Here is a 16,766-nt window from a genome sequence, read left to right on the forward strand (position 1 = left end):
GGCATAATAAAAGATCTTGATATTGATATCTTCAACTGTAGTATACCATCATCAGTGCTTCTATGCTGTTCTGGGAGCAAATAAAAAACATAGAAAACGTTCAGCTGCTTGTCTTCCCGGGCATGTCGTAAAAACCGACAGATGGATTGTGTCCTCTAACATGATGGACTAATGTTATGGGCGATAGGCTGATCCCTTATCACCATAAGGTTCATCATATCCAGCTTACGACATCGTATCAACAGTGGCTGCAAGTTGTCTTTGATTACTTGTGGCTCTGCCCACCCCACTAGGGATTACGGGCGTGAGTTTATGTATGTATGTATGTAGTATACCATCAGTGAAGTGGAAATTGGCAAAAAGATATTAGTTGGTTGGGAGTATCATGCGTTGTAATTACGTGATCGCAGGCATTTTTCTGCTTGCAGTTTTCTATCCCGGACATTGTGGGCGACTAGTTGATTTTGCGTGAAATATGTTTGTTATGTCTGTATAGGTACCTAGTTTATTTTGCTATCTATTGTTGCTGTATGACCAACATATACCGAAGTCTATCTGTGGAAAACTATAATTGGCTCTTTTGTGATTTTTATGTTTATACTATTTGACGTATTTTTTTTTATTTACTTTCTTTGTATTGCTCTATTTATAACATTATTAATGACCGTATTCCTGGAGGTGGAATACGGTCATTAATATAGTAACCATGGTATAAGAAGAGCAGGCATGCTCAAAAGTGACAGCTAACATTTCAAGGTTAGCCCAGCTGACGTCATCCCGCCCTGCGTTGACATTTCGTAAAAACTAAATTACCCACGACCAATGTTTTTGTATTTACTTTGCAAGGAAAGGAGAATGGGCGAATCTGGTCCAAGAACCTCCACTGATGAGACTTATATGTAATGAAAGCTTATGCTTTCCCTATGAATCTGGCAAAGTTCTATCAGATTCTGTCCCGGGGTTCTTTTTTTACGGCCATGTTTGTCCTGGCTAAAAATGTGATAAAATACAGTGGGAGCTAAAATCGACTCAAGATTTGTTGATAGATAACCAAGTCTACATAAATAATTATGTATCATTATTGTATATCATTTTAAAGAGAATCTTTTCCAGAATCCGAAACATAAAAAAAAAAACAAAAAAAATCTTTTTGTAAGCGAATTATAGTCAATTTATATCTGCAGCGCCATTGTTTCTCGGTAGCTAAGTTCAAGTTTCATGCCTTTTACCCCTTCCAAAAGTATCTTACCGATTTTTTTTTATATTGCTTCCTGAATTTGATCTGAGTGATAATAACAAGAAAAATAAATAGACACCTCTCCGATAGAGACCGCCTAAGCTATTGCCTATTGCAAGAAATCGTCATCATTAGCAAGTCATTACGGTATTGCATATAAGCTTATCAGCAACTTGGAACTTGGTCCAAGAACCTCCACTGGTGAGAATTGCGTGTAATGATAGCTTATACTTGTCCTATGATTCTGGCAAAGTTCTATCAAACTCTGTCCTAGGGTTTTTTTAAGGCCATGTTTGTCCTGAGTGTACTAGTGGACTGCAAAATCACCTCAGGATTTGTTGTCGAAAAACTATTTAACTAAGTCTATATACATAATTATATATCATAATGTATATCAATTTTAAAGGGGAAGGTTATCAGAATCAGAAACACAAATAAAAAAAAAATGTATTATGTAAACGACTTTTAGCCAACTCACGTCCGTAGCACCATTTTTCTCAGCAGCTACGTACGAGTTTCGCGCCTTCCAACCTTTCCAAAGGAGCCCAATCATTTTTTCCTTCCACTGATACATTTCCGTCCTGCCGCATTCTAATCATGTTACGTCTGTTGGATTATAATGACTAGCCTTTGAGTACGTTATCTTGCAATAGGTCCATAGCTTACGCGGCCTCTATCGGAATGGTATCTATTTTATTTCTTGTTGTTGTCACTTGTCAGGTTAAGAATGCAATATCAGAAGAAGAAAAAAAATGATTGGGCTCCTTTGGAAAGGTTGGAGGGCGCAAAACTCGTACGTAGCTGCTGAGAAAAATGGTGCTACGGACGTGAGTTGGCTAAAAGTCGTTTACATAATGTATTTTTTTTATTTATGTTTCTGATTCTGATAACCTTCCCCTTTAAAATTGATATACATTATGATATATAATTATGTACGTATATAGACTTAGTTAAATAGTTTTTCGACAACAAATCCTGAGGTGATTTTGCAGTCCACTACTGTACACTCAGGACAAACATGGCCTTAAAAAACCCTAGGACAGAGTTTGATATAACTTTGCCAGAATCATAGGACAAGTATAAGCTATCATTACACGCAATTCTCACCAGTGGAGGTTCTTGGACCAAGTTCCAAGTTGCTGATAAGCTTATATGCAATACCGTAATGACTTGCTAATGATGACGATTTCTTGCAATAGGCAATAGCTTAGGCGGTCTCTATCGGAGAGGTGTCTATTTATTTTTCTTGTTATTATCACTCAGATCAAATTCAGGAAGCAATATAAAAAAAATCGGTAAGATACTTTTGGAAGGGGTAAAAGGCATGAAACTTGAACTTAGCTACCGAGAAACAATGGCGCTGCAGATATTAATTGACTATAATTCGCTTATATAAAGATTTTTTTTTGTTTTTTTTTTATGTTTCGGATTCTGGAAAAGATCCTCTTTAAAATGATATACAATATGATACATAATTATTTATGTACACTTAGTTATCCAGCAACAAATCTTGAGCTGATTTTAGCTCCCACTGTATTTTACCACATTTTTAGCCAGGACAAACATGGCCGTAAAAAAAGAACCCCGGGACAGAATCTGATAGAACTTTGCCAGAATCATAGGGAAAGCATAAGCTTTCATTACATATAAGTCTCATCAGTGAAGGTTCTTGGACCAGATTCGCCCATTCTCCTTTAGTAATTCAAATTTCACCCTCTTCCTGTCAACCGATTAATCTGAAATTTTGTATACACTTTGGATTCTGGTGACAATACAATTATGTTTATTCATTATCATTATAAATCCAAGATGGCGGCCGCTACAAAATGGCGGATAACGTAGGTTTTATCAATCCCATCAATATGGGTATCAAATGAAAGGGCTCAACAAGCAAAATACAATATACTAAAAAAAAATTAAATCCAAGATGGCGGCCTCTACAAAATGGCGGATAACTTAGGTTTTATCAATCCCATCAACATGGGTATCAAATGAAAGGTCTCAACAAGTAGAATACAATTTACTATGCAAAATTAAACGGTTTTATATTTAGCTCACCCCGTTTGTTTTATATTTCTTGGGTCAAATTTAGTAATTCAAATTTCACCCTCTTCCTGTCAACCGATTAATCTGAAATTTTGTATACACTTTGGATTTTGGTGACAATACAGTTATGTTTATTCATTATCATTATAAATCCAAGATGGCGGCCGCTACAAAATGGCGGATAACGTAGGTTTTATCAATCCTATCAATATGAGTATCAAATGAAAGGGCTCAACAAGCTGAATACAATATACTAAAAAAATTTAAATCCAAGATGGCGGCCGCTACAAAATGGCGGATAACGTAGGTTTTATCAATCCCATCAATATGGGTATCAAATGATAGGGCTCAACAAGCAGAATACAATATACTAAAAAAAATTAAATCCAAGATGGCGGCCGCTACAAAATGGCGGATAACGTAGGTTTTATCAATCCCATCAATATAGGTATCAAATGAAAGGGCTCAACAAGCAGAATACAATATACTAAAAAAAAATTAAATCCAAGATGGCGGCCGCTACAAAATGGCGGATAACGTAGGTTTTATCAATCCTATCAATATGGGTATCAAATGAAAGTGCTCAACCAGTAGAATACAATGTACTATATAAAATTAAAATCCAAGATGGCGGCCTCTACAAAATGGCGGATAACTTAGGTTTTATCAATCCCATCAACATGGGTATCAAATGAAAGGTCTCAACAAGTAGAATACAATTTAATATGCAAAATTAAACGGTTTTATATTTAGCTCACCCCGTTTGTTTTATTTATTCTTGGGTCAAATTTAGTAATTCAAATTTCACCCTCTTCCTGTCAACCGATTAATCTGAAATTTTGTATACACTTTGGATTTTGGTGACAATACAATTATGTTTATTCATTATCATTATAAATCCAAGATGGCGGCCGCTACAAAATGGCGGATAACGTAGGTTTTATCAATCCCATCAATATGAGTATCAAATGAAAGGGCTCAACAAGCAGAATACAATATACTAAAAAAAATTAAATCCAAGATGGCGGCCGCTACAAAATGGCGGATAACGTAGGTTTTATCAATCCTATCAATATGGGTATCAAATGAAAGTGCTCAACCAGTAGAATACAATGTACTATATAAAATTAAAATCCAAGATGGCGGCCTCTACAAAATGGCGGATAACTTAGGTTTTATCAATCCCATCAACATGAGTATCAAATGAAAGGTCTCAACAAGTAGAATACAATTTACTATGCAAAATTGAAATCTAAGATGGCCGCCGCTACCAAATGGCTTATAACAATTTTTTATCAATCCCACCAATATGGGTATCAAATAAAAGGGCTTGACAAGAAGAATACAGTGCACTATATAACCTCAATATTTAAGATGGGCGCAGCCACTAAATGGCGTATAATAATAAGATTAAAATTTAGAAATTGAATCTGGGATGACGGCTGAAAGAAGAATGTTGCCTTTAATACTAACATGGGCTTCTACAATACATAAAATGCAGGGCAGCACTGTGGATCACGCAGTCGTATACTTAGGTGCGAAACTGTTTGAAGAAGGTCAAGCCTACGTGGCTCTTAGTAGAGTAAGATCTTTGCAGGGACTACGTATAGAGGAGTTGGACTGCAATAAACTAACGGGCACGAAACCTTGCAATAATGAAGCACTAAATGAATTAAACAGAATGCGAAATAAAAACTAAAAACTAGAAAATAAAAATAGGTAAAAAAACTTTAACATAAAAACGTTAAACGGTTTTATGTTAAACATACATTGCAATGTTAAAGCTAAATGTACTAAAAACAAAAAAATAATAAAATAGATACAGTCGTGGGAATTATAAACATATGCATAGACTAGACTAAAATAAAACCGTGGGGCACGTCAATTGTCTACAATCGTTGATTAAAATGTTTGTTTTGTAATGTTACACTATAATTAGGCAGTTGTTCAACCGACAACGATGGACGTGTGATAAGTAGGGCTAGAATGTGGAAACAAGCTAGCAAGCTTGATTATAAGCGAGTTTTAGGGTTTCATAGTGGTGAGCGAGTAGTACTTTTATCATATGTTTTGTCGATTAAAGACAAACTACGAGCAGTGAAACGATTCCTCGCCAGCCAGCAGTGTGAATATCCAACGATAAACTAGTTGAAACATCTCTTTTATTTACATGGAGTGTAAAACTATTGGAATTTCCATGAGCAAGAAAATAGTAAGTAATTTCCTCACCGTCTGCGGGCCAACTGCCTAACGACGAATTAAACGATTCTTCTATCGCACATTAAGTCGATAATTTGTAGACAATTGACGTGCGCCACGGTTTTATTTTAGTCTAGTCTATGCATATGTTTATAATTCCCACGACTGTATCTATTTTATTATTTTTTTGTTTTTAGTACATTTAGCTTAAACATTGCAATGGCCCCGATTCCTGGAGACACCGTCTAATTTTATTTTAAGTTATATCTGTCATTTTCATATCCGTCGAAAAGGAAAGGGACGGATGATTCACATCTCTTAATTTTAGGAAGAATGAGTAAATGAACGTGTCGGGTTATTGACTGATGTAAAATTTTTAGACGGTTGGTTTAGATTTGTGCTTAAAATTGACGTGTGTTCCATAAATTTTATGCTTGTCGATTACCCGTCCCTTTCCTTTTCGGCGGATAAGAAAATGACAGATATAACTTAAAATAAAATTAGATGGTATTTACAGGAATTAGCACCATTGTATGTTTAACATAAAACCTTTTAACTTAAAAAGTTTTTTTACCTATTTTTTTTTTGTTTTTGATATGGTCTTACAGTGTGGTTATTTCCGCAGGAGAAGTCGACAATGTCCACGTCCTTGACGGGCATCACGTGGCCATCCTTGGTCTTCTCGAAGAACATCGCGACGTGCTTCGGGACCGTCTCAAAGTGGAACGAAAGCTTCGTGCTCGTCACGAAGTACTTCCCGTCCGTGTTGTGACCTGGGACAAAACAAGTTTTACGACAAAATTCGACGACCGACCGACAGCATGAAATATCATTAACACCCTCTGATGTCCAGTGGTTGAGGTTCGACTCCCGGTGAGGTCAAATCTAACAAAAAAATCGTTTTGTGAAACTGTCTGAGGTTTGGTCAGGACATAGCAGGCTGATTGAAAAATAAGATGATTCCGACACTCACGAAGTACATACGTCCACATACTCACAAACAGATTACACTCTGGTGTTGATGCATGTGCATTAAGCATGAAAAGAGCAGTTCGCGCTATTTATAATCTGCGTCGTCGGGAGCTGTTTAAAGAAATAAATACAATGACGGTCGCAAGTCAATATATTTATGAAAACACTAGCTTTTGCCCGCGACTTCGTCCGCGTGGCGTGTTATATAAGAGAGAGATCTTTGTGTGTGTGGGAGTGCATACTTATGCAGTTTAGATTTTTTCATAAGTACATTTTTTTTTTCCCAATAACTCCCATTTTTCAAAATACAGCCAAAAATAAACTTTATATTTACTAAGGTATGCATGCATGCTAGATTGAATCAATTGATTGAATTGTTTTTTTTTAATTGATTGTTCATTGAGTTTTAATTTTAATACACACTTCCTCTCTTCCCTTCAACGTTGCTGTGCCCTACAGGGTCCATGTTTTAGTTCCTATGCCTATGTAACACCCCATTGTACTACATGGAATGCAATAAATAATTTAATTGAATTGAATTGAAAATATCTATCTTACGCGGTTTCGATTTTATCATACAAATGTTTTTTTCCCACTAACTCCCGTTTCCGTGGGAATTTTGCAATATCCTGTTGCAACTAAGCTTTAAGTTAACTAAGGTACCTGCATGCCAAATTTCAAGCGTCTAACTTGAGTGGTTTAGATTTTTCATACAATACATACATACATACATAAACTCACGCCTATTTCCCACCGGGGTAAGCAGAGACTATAGAATTCCATTTGCTTCGATCCTGACACACTTCTCTTGCTTCCTCCACATTCATCAATCGCTTCATACACGCACGCCGGTTCAGAGTAGATCGTATTGAACCTTTTCTAAGGACATCTCCAATTTGGTCATCATAAGTCCTAGATTTTTCATACAAAAGGATTTTCCCGCTAATTCCCGTTCCCGTGGGAATTTCGGGAATTCCTTTCTTAGTACACCTCTACGGTATCTAAGGTACCTGCATGACAAATTTCAAACATCTAACTTGAATGGTTTAGATTTTTCATACAAAAGGATTTTCCCGCTAACTACCGTTCCCGTGAGAATTTTGGGAATTCCTTTCTTAATGCACCTCTACGGTACCTAAGGTACCTGCATGACAAATTTCAAACGTCTAACTTGAGTGGTTTAGATTTTTCATACAAAAGGATTTTCTTGCTAATTCCCGTTCTCGTGGGAATTTCGGGAATTCCTTTCTTAGTGCACCTCTACGGTACTTAAGGTATCTGCATGCCAAATTTCAAACGTCTAACTTGAGTGGTTTAGATTTTTCATACAAAAGGATTTTCCCGCTAATTCCCGTTCCCGTAAGAATTTCGGAAATTCCTTTCTTAGTACACCTCTACGGTATCTAAGGTACCTGCATGCCAAATTTCAAACGTCTAACTTGAGTGGTTTAGATTTTTCATACAAAAGGATTTTCCCGCTAATTCCCGTTCTCGTGGGAATTTCGGGAATTCCTTTCTTAATGCACCTCTAAGGTACCTAAGGTACCTGCATGACAAATTTCAAACGTCTAACTTGAGTGGTTTAGATTTTTCATACAAAAGGATTTTCTTGCTAATTCCCGTTCTCGTGGGAATTTCGGGAAATCCTTTCTTAGTGCACCTCTACGGTACTTAAGGTATCTGCATGCCAAATTTCAAACGTCTAACTTGAGTGGTTTAGATTTTTCATACAAAAGGATTTTCCCGCTAATTCCCGTTCCCGTGGGAATTTCGGGAATTCCTTTCTTAGTACACCTCTATGGTATCTAAGGTACCTGCATGACAAATTTCAAACATCTAACTTGAATGGTTTAGATTTTTCATACAAAAGGATTTTCCCGCTAATTCCCGTTCTCGTGGGAATTTCAGGAATTCCTTTCTTAGTGCACCTCTACGGTACCTAAGGTACCTGCATGACAAATTTCAAACGTCTAACTTGAGTGGTTTAGATTTTTCATACAAAAGGATTTTCTTGCTAATTCCCGTTCTCGTAGGAATTTCGGGAATTCCTTTCTTAGTGCACCTCTACGGTACTTAAGGTATCTGCATGCCAAATTTCAAACGTCTAACTTGAGTGGTTTAGATTTTTCATACAAAAGGATTTTCCCGCTAATTCCCGTTCCCGTAGGAATTTCGGAAATTCCTTTCTTAGTGCACCTCTACGGTATCTAAGGTACCTGCATGCCAAATTTCAAACGTCTAACTTGAGTGGTTTAGATTTTTCATACAAAAGAATTTCCCTTCACTACTCTGCTCCTATTGATTGTAGCGTGATGAAAAGTATACTATAACCTGTCCAGGAGTGTGAAGAATAATTGTACCAAGTTTCATTAAAATCCGTCCAGTAGTTTTTGTTTCTATAAGGAACATACAGACAGACAGACAGACAGACAGACAGACAGACAGACAGACAGACAGACAGACAGACAAAAATTTTACTGATTGCATTTTTGGCATCAGTATCGACCACTTATCACCCCCTGATAGTTATTTTGAAAAAATATTTAATGTACAGAATTGACCTCTCTACAGATTTATTATAAGTATAGATTATGCATATACTTACGTAAAATATATCCCTCCTTACGAGAAATTGTGAAAGGCATACTTACAATTCAAGGAATAAAAATAAAATTGCTATTCAAAATTCTAGATTAAGTAAATTATATTCGTCTTTTTTGGGGGTTATGTATACGTTTTAACAATAAAATACCAGATAATATTTTAAATTTGTCAGAAAATAAATTTAAAGCTCATGTGAAGATTACTTTATGTAAAAAAACTTATTATAAGATTAATGATTACCTAAATGATAAAAATGTCTGGTATTGAATGTGTTCCTCTATTTATTTAATAACTTGTAATGTATACCCTGGTTGATTTAAAAGATGAGTAGCTTTTGCTGTTTTTGTTTCTTGGAGTTTCTTGTGACGTAAATTCAAAAATGTTACATTGACTTTCAACAAGTTTGTCCATGATAATTACGTTGAATAAATGATTTTGATTTCTGATTTCATGTGCAGTGATAGGAGTGGCGAGTGTATGCGCCACCATGCAATTTAAGGGGTATAGAGGTGCACGTTATGGGGTATAAAGCGAGTACTCACCCAGCTGACCGTACTCGGGCAGGCCGAAGGAATGAAGGGCGCCATTGCAGTCGAGAATCATTGAGAACTCCGCACCGCAACCCACCTTCACGATTGGAGCGCCACTACAATCATTATTTGCATAAAAAACAGACGGGCAAATTATTAAGTTAAATAATAAGTATGCCGATTGAAAATGTAAAGAACTTTAAATGTCTAGGCAGTGAAACGGAAATCTTTTGCTACCTATAGACAAGGTAGGTAAATAGGAAATGGTGTTAAAATACTGATATGTTTCAGAAATTTATAAAGTGGTGTTTACCTGAAGGGCACAGCTAGATGTTATAGACCGGTGAGCATGAGACAAAGAAAACTCCCTTGAATTTGTACAATGTATATTTTACAATTATAATTATGGAAGTACAACCATGGGCAGGTAAAAACCCTATGGAGGGAGACAGGTCGCGCTTTGGTCCGTCAGGTTAATTGTCACTCCGTAACAACCATGGGATATCACTATATTTAAAAACACTGTCCGTACACCTGTAGGCACCTCACTTACTCGAGGACCTCCGACTATCAGGCCTACCTGAGGCGTTCCGGAATACCGTACAGGTGATGAGTTGAGGCCGGCTCAGGCCAGGGCGTGCTGGACGATGGCGGCGCAGCGGGCCAACTGTTACGCAGCTGGCGGGCTGCACGTCCACCGGTCAACCTCGCAGACCTTCACCGGGCCTTATCCGGTGTGTTGACAAAAGGAGAGGCGCGGCACATCCACATGCGCGCCGCACAAAGGGAAGCTTCGACGTGCAAACAACCAAGGCAAGCTCCGCCGAAATGAAGCTTGAAATAACTCTCAAATGCAGAAGAAAACAGTAGGAATCTTCATTCACAAAATTTGTAGAAATAGTCTGATCCAATCATAAACTTCTTCACAGAACTTAAAAACGTCAGAAAATTAAACAAAACTTTAAAGACGTTAAAACAATTAAAACTCAAAAACTTTAAAACTTTAAAAACTTTAAAAACCCCATCTGCAACAAGGAATGGCAATGATTAGCATGTGGTTCAGCTGACAGCGTGGCAGGGCAACTCACGAGTGTAAAACAAAGAAAATAACTTACAGGTTCATCCGGGATAGTTGGGCATCGCTCGGATGAAACCTAATCCCACCCACTGGACCTTCGGCGATGGGATTTCAGTGATGTTGCTGAAAACAAGGACCTCGAGGTTATCACAAAGTTGGTGCAAAAATATGCACGAAGAATTGCGAGGACTCACCATCTCGGTTAAGTTGTTTATTTAAATCGAGACATCGGCTCTTGATGTCGCCGATAAATCGTGGCTTTTAATTTGCCCACATTATAGTTACGGCAGTGGAGTCTCCGGCGCTCTCGCGACGTCCCCACTTTCCATAACCTGTCTCTCAGCTCAGCCAGCTGTCAGTCTGACACAAGAACCACGAACAAAGTTGCTAAACTAGAAAAAATCTACCAAACCATAAATTCGCCGAATCAACGACAACAATCGATCGACTTGTTTGATCCCAAAATTTAAACAATATAATTATAATATATCAAAATAAATGTTGCAGATAATTTTAATATACCAAATTTTGAAGAAAATAAAATAATTAAAAATATTCGGGCCCATCGATAACCCTGCAGCGCCATCTGTGATTTCCTGCGGGTAAAATATAAAAACAACGTTATATCGCCAGAAACCACAAGATGTCGCTACAAGGCTCGTTGGTCCGAAATGCTTCGTTACAATACCCCCCTACCCACGAGAGGTTTCGAACTGGGTGAGAAACACGGCTGCCCTCAGCCATAGAGCCTGGAGCGCACAACCAGTCTAAATTTTATCAAATTTTAAAAAAAATCTGTCACAGAAGACGAGACAACAACAATTTATAAAAAAAAAACGTAACGAAGCACAAACACCAACATCTAAACAGCACAACCCTAAGCACAACAATTACCCCGACCTGTTATTCACCACCATTCATTGATCACCTTTCACTTCTTTCATATAGTAGCACCCAGTATCCATTTCACTGGATGTTACCCACATTCATACCCCTGTTGAGCTGACGACTATCTTAGTGTCACTCGATACCCCAATTCTAAAGACAAAGACAAAAAACAAAACAACAGTTGTTAGAGGCTTATTTAAGGAGTCACTACCCGCTCCGTCAAAAAACAAAAAAAAAAAAAAATAGTCAACCTAATGAGGTTTCCTATTTAAGTATATTTTCTATTAAACGGCTTCTATATGCCTAAAAAAAAAAATGTTGACACGAGCAACATAAAAACTATTTTAAATAGTTGGCTATAATCGCCTATACAAAAAAATATGGAACGCTAAAGTGGGCGTTCATAAAAACGCTGCGTTGCAGACGCTAGTGTGCATGGGCCTTTATCAGCGCACACATAAACACACTAAAAAAAAACATAAAACCACATAAAACATTTATTTGTAAATCTAGTGATTTTAAATCAAAAGACTACATAAAAAAACGTGACAGTTACAAATAGGTTGTTACTAGGTCTATTACGACACAAGTAAGCACACCAGTTTTATTTTTCTAAAACAAAATGTTATCAAAGCTAACCATATGAAAAAGAAAAATAATGTAACTTTCTTTATAAATGTAAATTTAAATTAAAGCCAAAAACAAAGATCCAAGCCGGTAAAATGTTTTTAAAAAAATATGACTAGGGGAACACGGGGCAATTTGAAAATTAAATTTTTAAATCTTTTATATGCCAAGAACCTAAGTTCTTGCCACTAAATGAGACCAATTCGTATACCAAGGGTGATAATACCTTTTTAATTACGCACTGCTCGTATTTTGGGGCAAGTTTCGAGGCTTTAAAATTAGCGGCGTCACTCTGCACGTACGTTTTCCGCCACACTACTTGACCTTCGCGCAAAGTATTAACGTTACGGCGTCGCAGGTTGTAGTACTTCGCGTTCGTCGTGTGAGCCTTCTCTATATTAACCCGAACCTTATTAAAAATATCCCGAAGGACCCCAAATTCACCCGCATACTCGTCCCTTGGCATAGAGATCTCATATTCCCTGTCATCATTATAAAAAGAACCGTTAATAATTGGTTCCCGGCCATGGACCAAAAAGAATGGACTAAACCCAGTGGTTTCGTTCACCGCACTATTTATTGCAAATTGCACCTTAAATAAATTAATATCCCATGCCCTATGATCGTCAGCTACATAAGACGAAACAGCTGTCATGACTGTTTTGTTATACCTTTCCACCATGTTAATCTGTGGCGTATACCTAGGCCCGTAGTGAACTCGTGGAATATTGTACTTCTTGAGAAGGCCACTGAATTCTGATCCCGTGAATTGAACCCCATTGTCGGTAATTACGGTTTCAGGAATCCCGTGAGCTAGAAGCACATAATTCTCAAAGTTTTTAGCTACTGCAGCACTAGTCGCTCGACGAAGTGGAAATAACATGGTGTACTTTGAAAAACAGCATGTTACTACTAAAAGGTGCATGTAACCCGAACGTGATCGTGGGAGAGGTCCTACCAAATCTACGGATACAGCTTGAAACGGCCTATAACACTGCTTAGGCTGACCCATGATCCCAGGAGTGAGTTTGGTCCTGTGCTTATAAGCGGAACAAATACTACATTTGTTGACAAAATCAAGCACGTCGCGGTACATTCCTGGCCAGAAATACCTCAAACACAACCTACGGTGCGTTTTAAACACTCCGAGGTGTGCCGAGGTCGGTGGTTCGTGGTTTTCGGACATGACCTGCAGACGGTTTGACTTTGGCACAACAATCTTCCAATCAAACTCCTGAGTCAGGGCATACTTACCCTTGCTGTATCGTAGAAGAGTACCATTTTCGACGCGATAATTGGGATAATTTTTGGGATAAGCCGTACATCCAGAGTAAACCTTATCATACCACTCATCACCGGTTCCTGCATTTGGAGCATCGATGGCATCCACATGCAGCAATCGTGAGAGGGCATCAGGGACGACATTATCCTTCCCTTTCCTATGCTCGATTGTAAAATTAAATTGGGATAACCTACAACCCCAACGAGCTAAGCGTCCCGTAGGATTCTCCAAATTCATGAACCACCTAAGTGAAGCGTGATCGGTTACGACGGTGAATGGTCTACTACCTAAATATGGTTCAAATTTCTCAACCGCGTACACAACTGCTAACGCCTCCCTTTCGGTAGCACTATAGTTACGTTCGTTTTTGTTAAGGGATCTGCTGATATAAGCGATAGGGCGGTCATGGCCATCAATGTTCTGCGCTAACACACCTCCTACGCCAAAATTTGATGCATCGCAGTGAACTGAAAATGGTTTACTAAAATCAGGGCAGGCTAAAATTGGAGCTGAAACTAATGTGTTTTTTAAAGTGACAAAAGCGTTTTCTGCATCCTGGTTCCAGATAAATTTAGTTTTTGAGCTGGTAAGAGCGTGTAAGGGTGCCGCAATGGTGGAGAAATTCCTAATAAACCTACGGTACCAAGAACAAACACCTAGAAAGGTTTTTAGTTCTTTCGAACTTTTGGGTACCGGAAACTCCAGAACAGCACGAACCTTATCGGGATCCGTCCTAAGCCCAAACTCATCCACTACATAACCCAGATATTTTAAAGAGCTGCGGAAGAATTTGCTCTTCTCAAAGTTAATCGTTAAATTGGCGCTCTGTATTCTTTCGTGAAGCCTTTTTAAAAGAAGTATGTGCGTTTCCAGATCCTCAGCAACTACTATAATGTCGTCGATGTACACGAATATCATGCCTTTAGTTACGTCACTGCAGAAAGGATGTCCAAACAACATGTCCATGAGCCGTTGTTGGCGAGCAGGAGCTCCGCATAGGCCGAATGGCATAACTTTAAATTTAAACAACCCCCTACCAGGCACTGTAAAACTCGTCTTCTCCTGTGAGCTAGGGTCGAGTGGAATTTGCCAAAAGCTCGATTTAAAATCCACAGAACTGATGTATTTGGCATTCTTGAGGCTATCTAATATCTGGGGTATGTAAGGAATGGCATAAGCATCGCCTTTCGTCACAGAGTTGAGCCTCCGGCAGTCCAGACAAAATCGCCATGTACCGTCAGCTTTAGGAACCATAAGGACCGGGTTGTTCCAAGGGCTCTCGCTCGGAGCGACGACGTCCAGCTCCAGCATCCTGTCCAATTCCTTATGTAGTTCCTTCTGCTTTTCCGGTGACATGGGATAAGGTCTACACTTGACCGGTGGTGCAACCCCAGTGTCGATGACATGCTGAGTAAGATGCGTCCTACCTAAACCCTTGCGCTCAAAAGAAATGTCATGAAATTTCGATATCATTAGCTCCGCTAACTCTTTGTGTTCACTGGGAAGACTGTCATAAGCTTGTATAGAGTTGACTGGCATTTCTAAAAACATTTGTGGACCTTTCATGTAGGAAACACTTTCGAAAATTTCTGGCATTAAATTGTATGCCCGCCAAAAGTCCACGCCTAAAATAACATTTAATTTAATACTGGGTATTATAAAAAATTTCAAAATTTTGGTTACTCCATTAAATGTAATGGGCAACATTAAAAATCCTGTAGAGGTACACTGGGAACCATCCGCAACAGTAACATTAGTGTTTTTGCCAGATTGTACTGTAAAACCTAATGATTTAAAATATTCTTGTGCTCCATTTCCTAAAATTGAAATTGCTGCACCTGAGTCCAGTAATCCATAAATTGTCAAATCCAGGACATTAAGTTTTAAATATGGTCGAACGTCATCATCATTGGGCTCGAACAAAACGGAAGCTACGTTGTTAAGCTTAAAATAATTAGTTACTACCTGTAACCATTGTTTCCAATCCCCATCTTCGACCTTCGATGGAGGATCGGCGTTATTGTCCGAGCAACCTAGTTTTTTGGGTTGTTACATTTTGGGCACGACCTTACCGTAAACCCTAAATGACCGCATTTAAAACATTTGACTGTCTTGTCCCTACACCTTGCGGTTGAGTGAGTAGACACTTTACATCTTTTGCAAAATTCTGATTTGTTAGCAGCAGATTTTGTCCTATAACTACCAGGCTTTTCATTATTTGGCGGTTGTCGCTGCCTAAAAGTTTGAGCCTGAATTGGTGGCTGAACTACCGAAACCTGTTCGGTTTCCCTAACATCAGGGGATTCGCTGACTGGCATAATAGGTTTTGTTTTGCCTTTGTACACGAAGTCATTGTTCAAACTAGACTGCTTAGGTGGTTCGACAAAGAGCTGTGTCATTTGTCGCGCAGATTCTATTTTTCGGCATTTTTCTTTTAATTCAGCTATCGTAGCTATGTCGTGCAATGCTAACTGCTCTCTAAAAACGGGCCTAATATTGTGCGTCAAAATTTCTAATTTGTCACTATCCGAAAGTGGTCGTTTCAATTGTGAAAACATACAGTTCATGACTGCAAAATAGATGTGTGTTGGTTCATCCTGTCCTTGGGTGCGAGCTCTAATCTCCCCCAGCAAACGATAATCGAAATCAACGGGTGCGAATTCCTGGACTAAAAGCTCACTTAATTCCTGCCAAGACGAAACCTGCTCCTTAACACCTCTGTACCATAGAAGACCTTGGTCCGAAAAGAAACAAAAGGCGGACTTGAAAAGTACATTGTCACTAACTCCGAACGCTGAGGCGCGTTCACCTATCGATTGCAAGAACGTATGTGGACTCGTACGGCCGTCGAATTTAATGTTCCACTTCATTAAATTAATTGCTGAACCATCTGTCCCTTTTCCCCTGTTTTCCTCTTCTGGGTCGATGACGTTTTTTGTTGACAACAATTTCTCCAATGAGTGACCGCATGCTATAAGATTTTTATTCAGCTTCAATTTTATGTCCCTATCGACAGACTCCGTGCATACCACACGCTCAAGACGGTGATGAAGATGATTATATAAAGCCCTTGCACGCATAAGGTGATGACGTTCCCTAGACTTCACTGCTAAATCAAGTTTTGCCTGCAGCTCCTTCAGCTTTTCGGTGATGATTGGGAATTCTGCCTGTGGTCTTCGTTCATCATCCATTATTTCATCCGGAGAGAAACCAGTGATCAACTCCCTAAGCTGTTTCTTCAATTTGAGAACAGTATCAGCTGGTGCTTCTGCACGAATACTCACCTCATATATTAATTCATCA

General features: G+C 38.5%; 1 protein-coding gene across 1 annotated transcript in view; it reads right to left on the reverse strand.

Annotated features, from left to right (window-relative positions):
• LOC126380963 (protein RCC2-like) overlaps positions 1-16,766 on the reverse strand; it is a 63,951-nt gene that overhangs the window by 15,784 nt on the left and 31,401 nt on the right. Inside the window, exons 4-5 of the mRNA XM_050030530.1 lie at positions 9,601-9,704; positions 6,089-6,255 (exon numbers count right to left, since the gene is read on the reverse strand). Coding sequence (XP_049886487.1) covers positions 6,089-6,255; positions 9,601-9,704 — 271 coding nt within the window. The remainder of the gene's footprint in view (positions 1-6,088; positions 6,256-9,600; positions 9,705-16,766) is intronic.

The sequence above is a fragment of the Pectinophora gossypiella genome, unplaced genomic scaffold (genome assembly GCF_024362695.1).
Source record: "Pectinophora gossypiella unplaced genomic scaffold, ilPecGoss1.1 Pgos_32, whole genome shotgun sequence".
Lineage (NCBI taxonomy): Eukaryota > Metazoa > Arthropoda > Insecta > Lepidoptera > Gelechiidae > Pectinophora > Pectinophora gossypiella.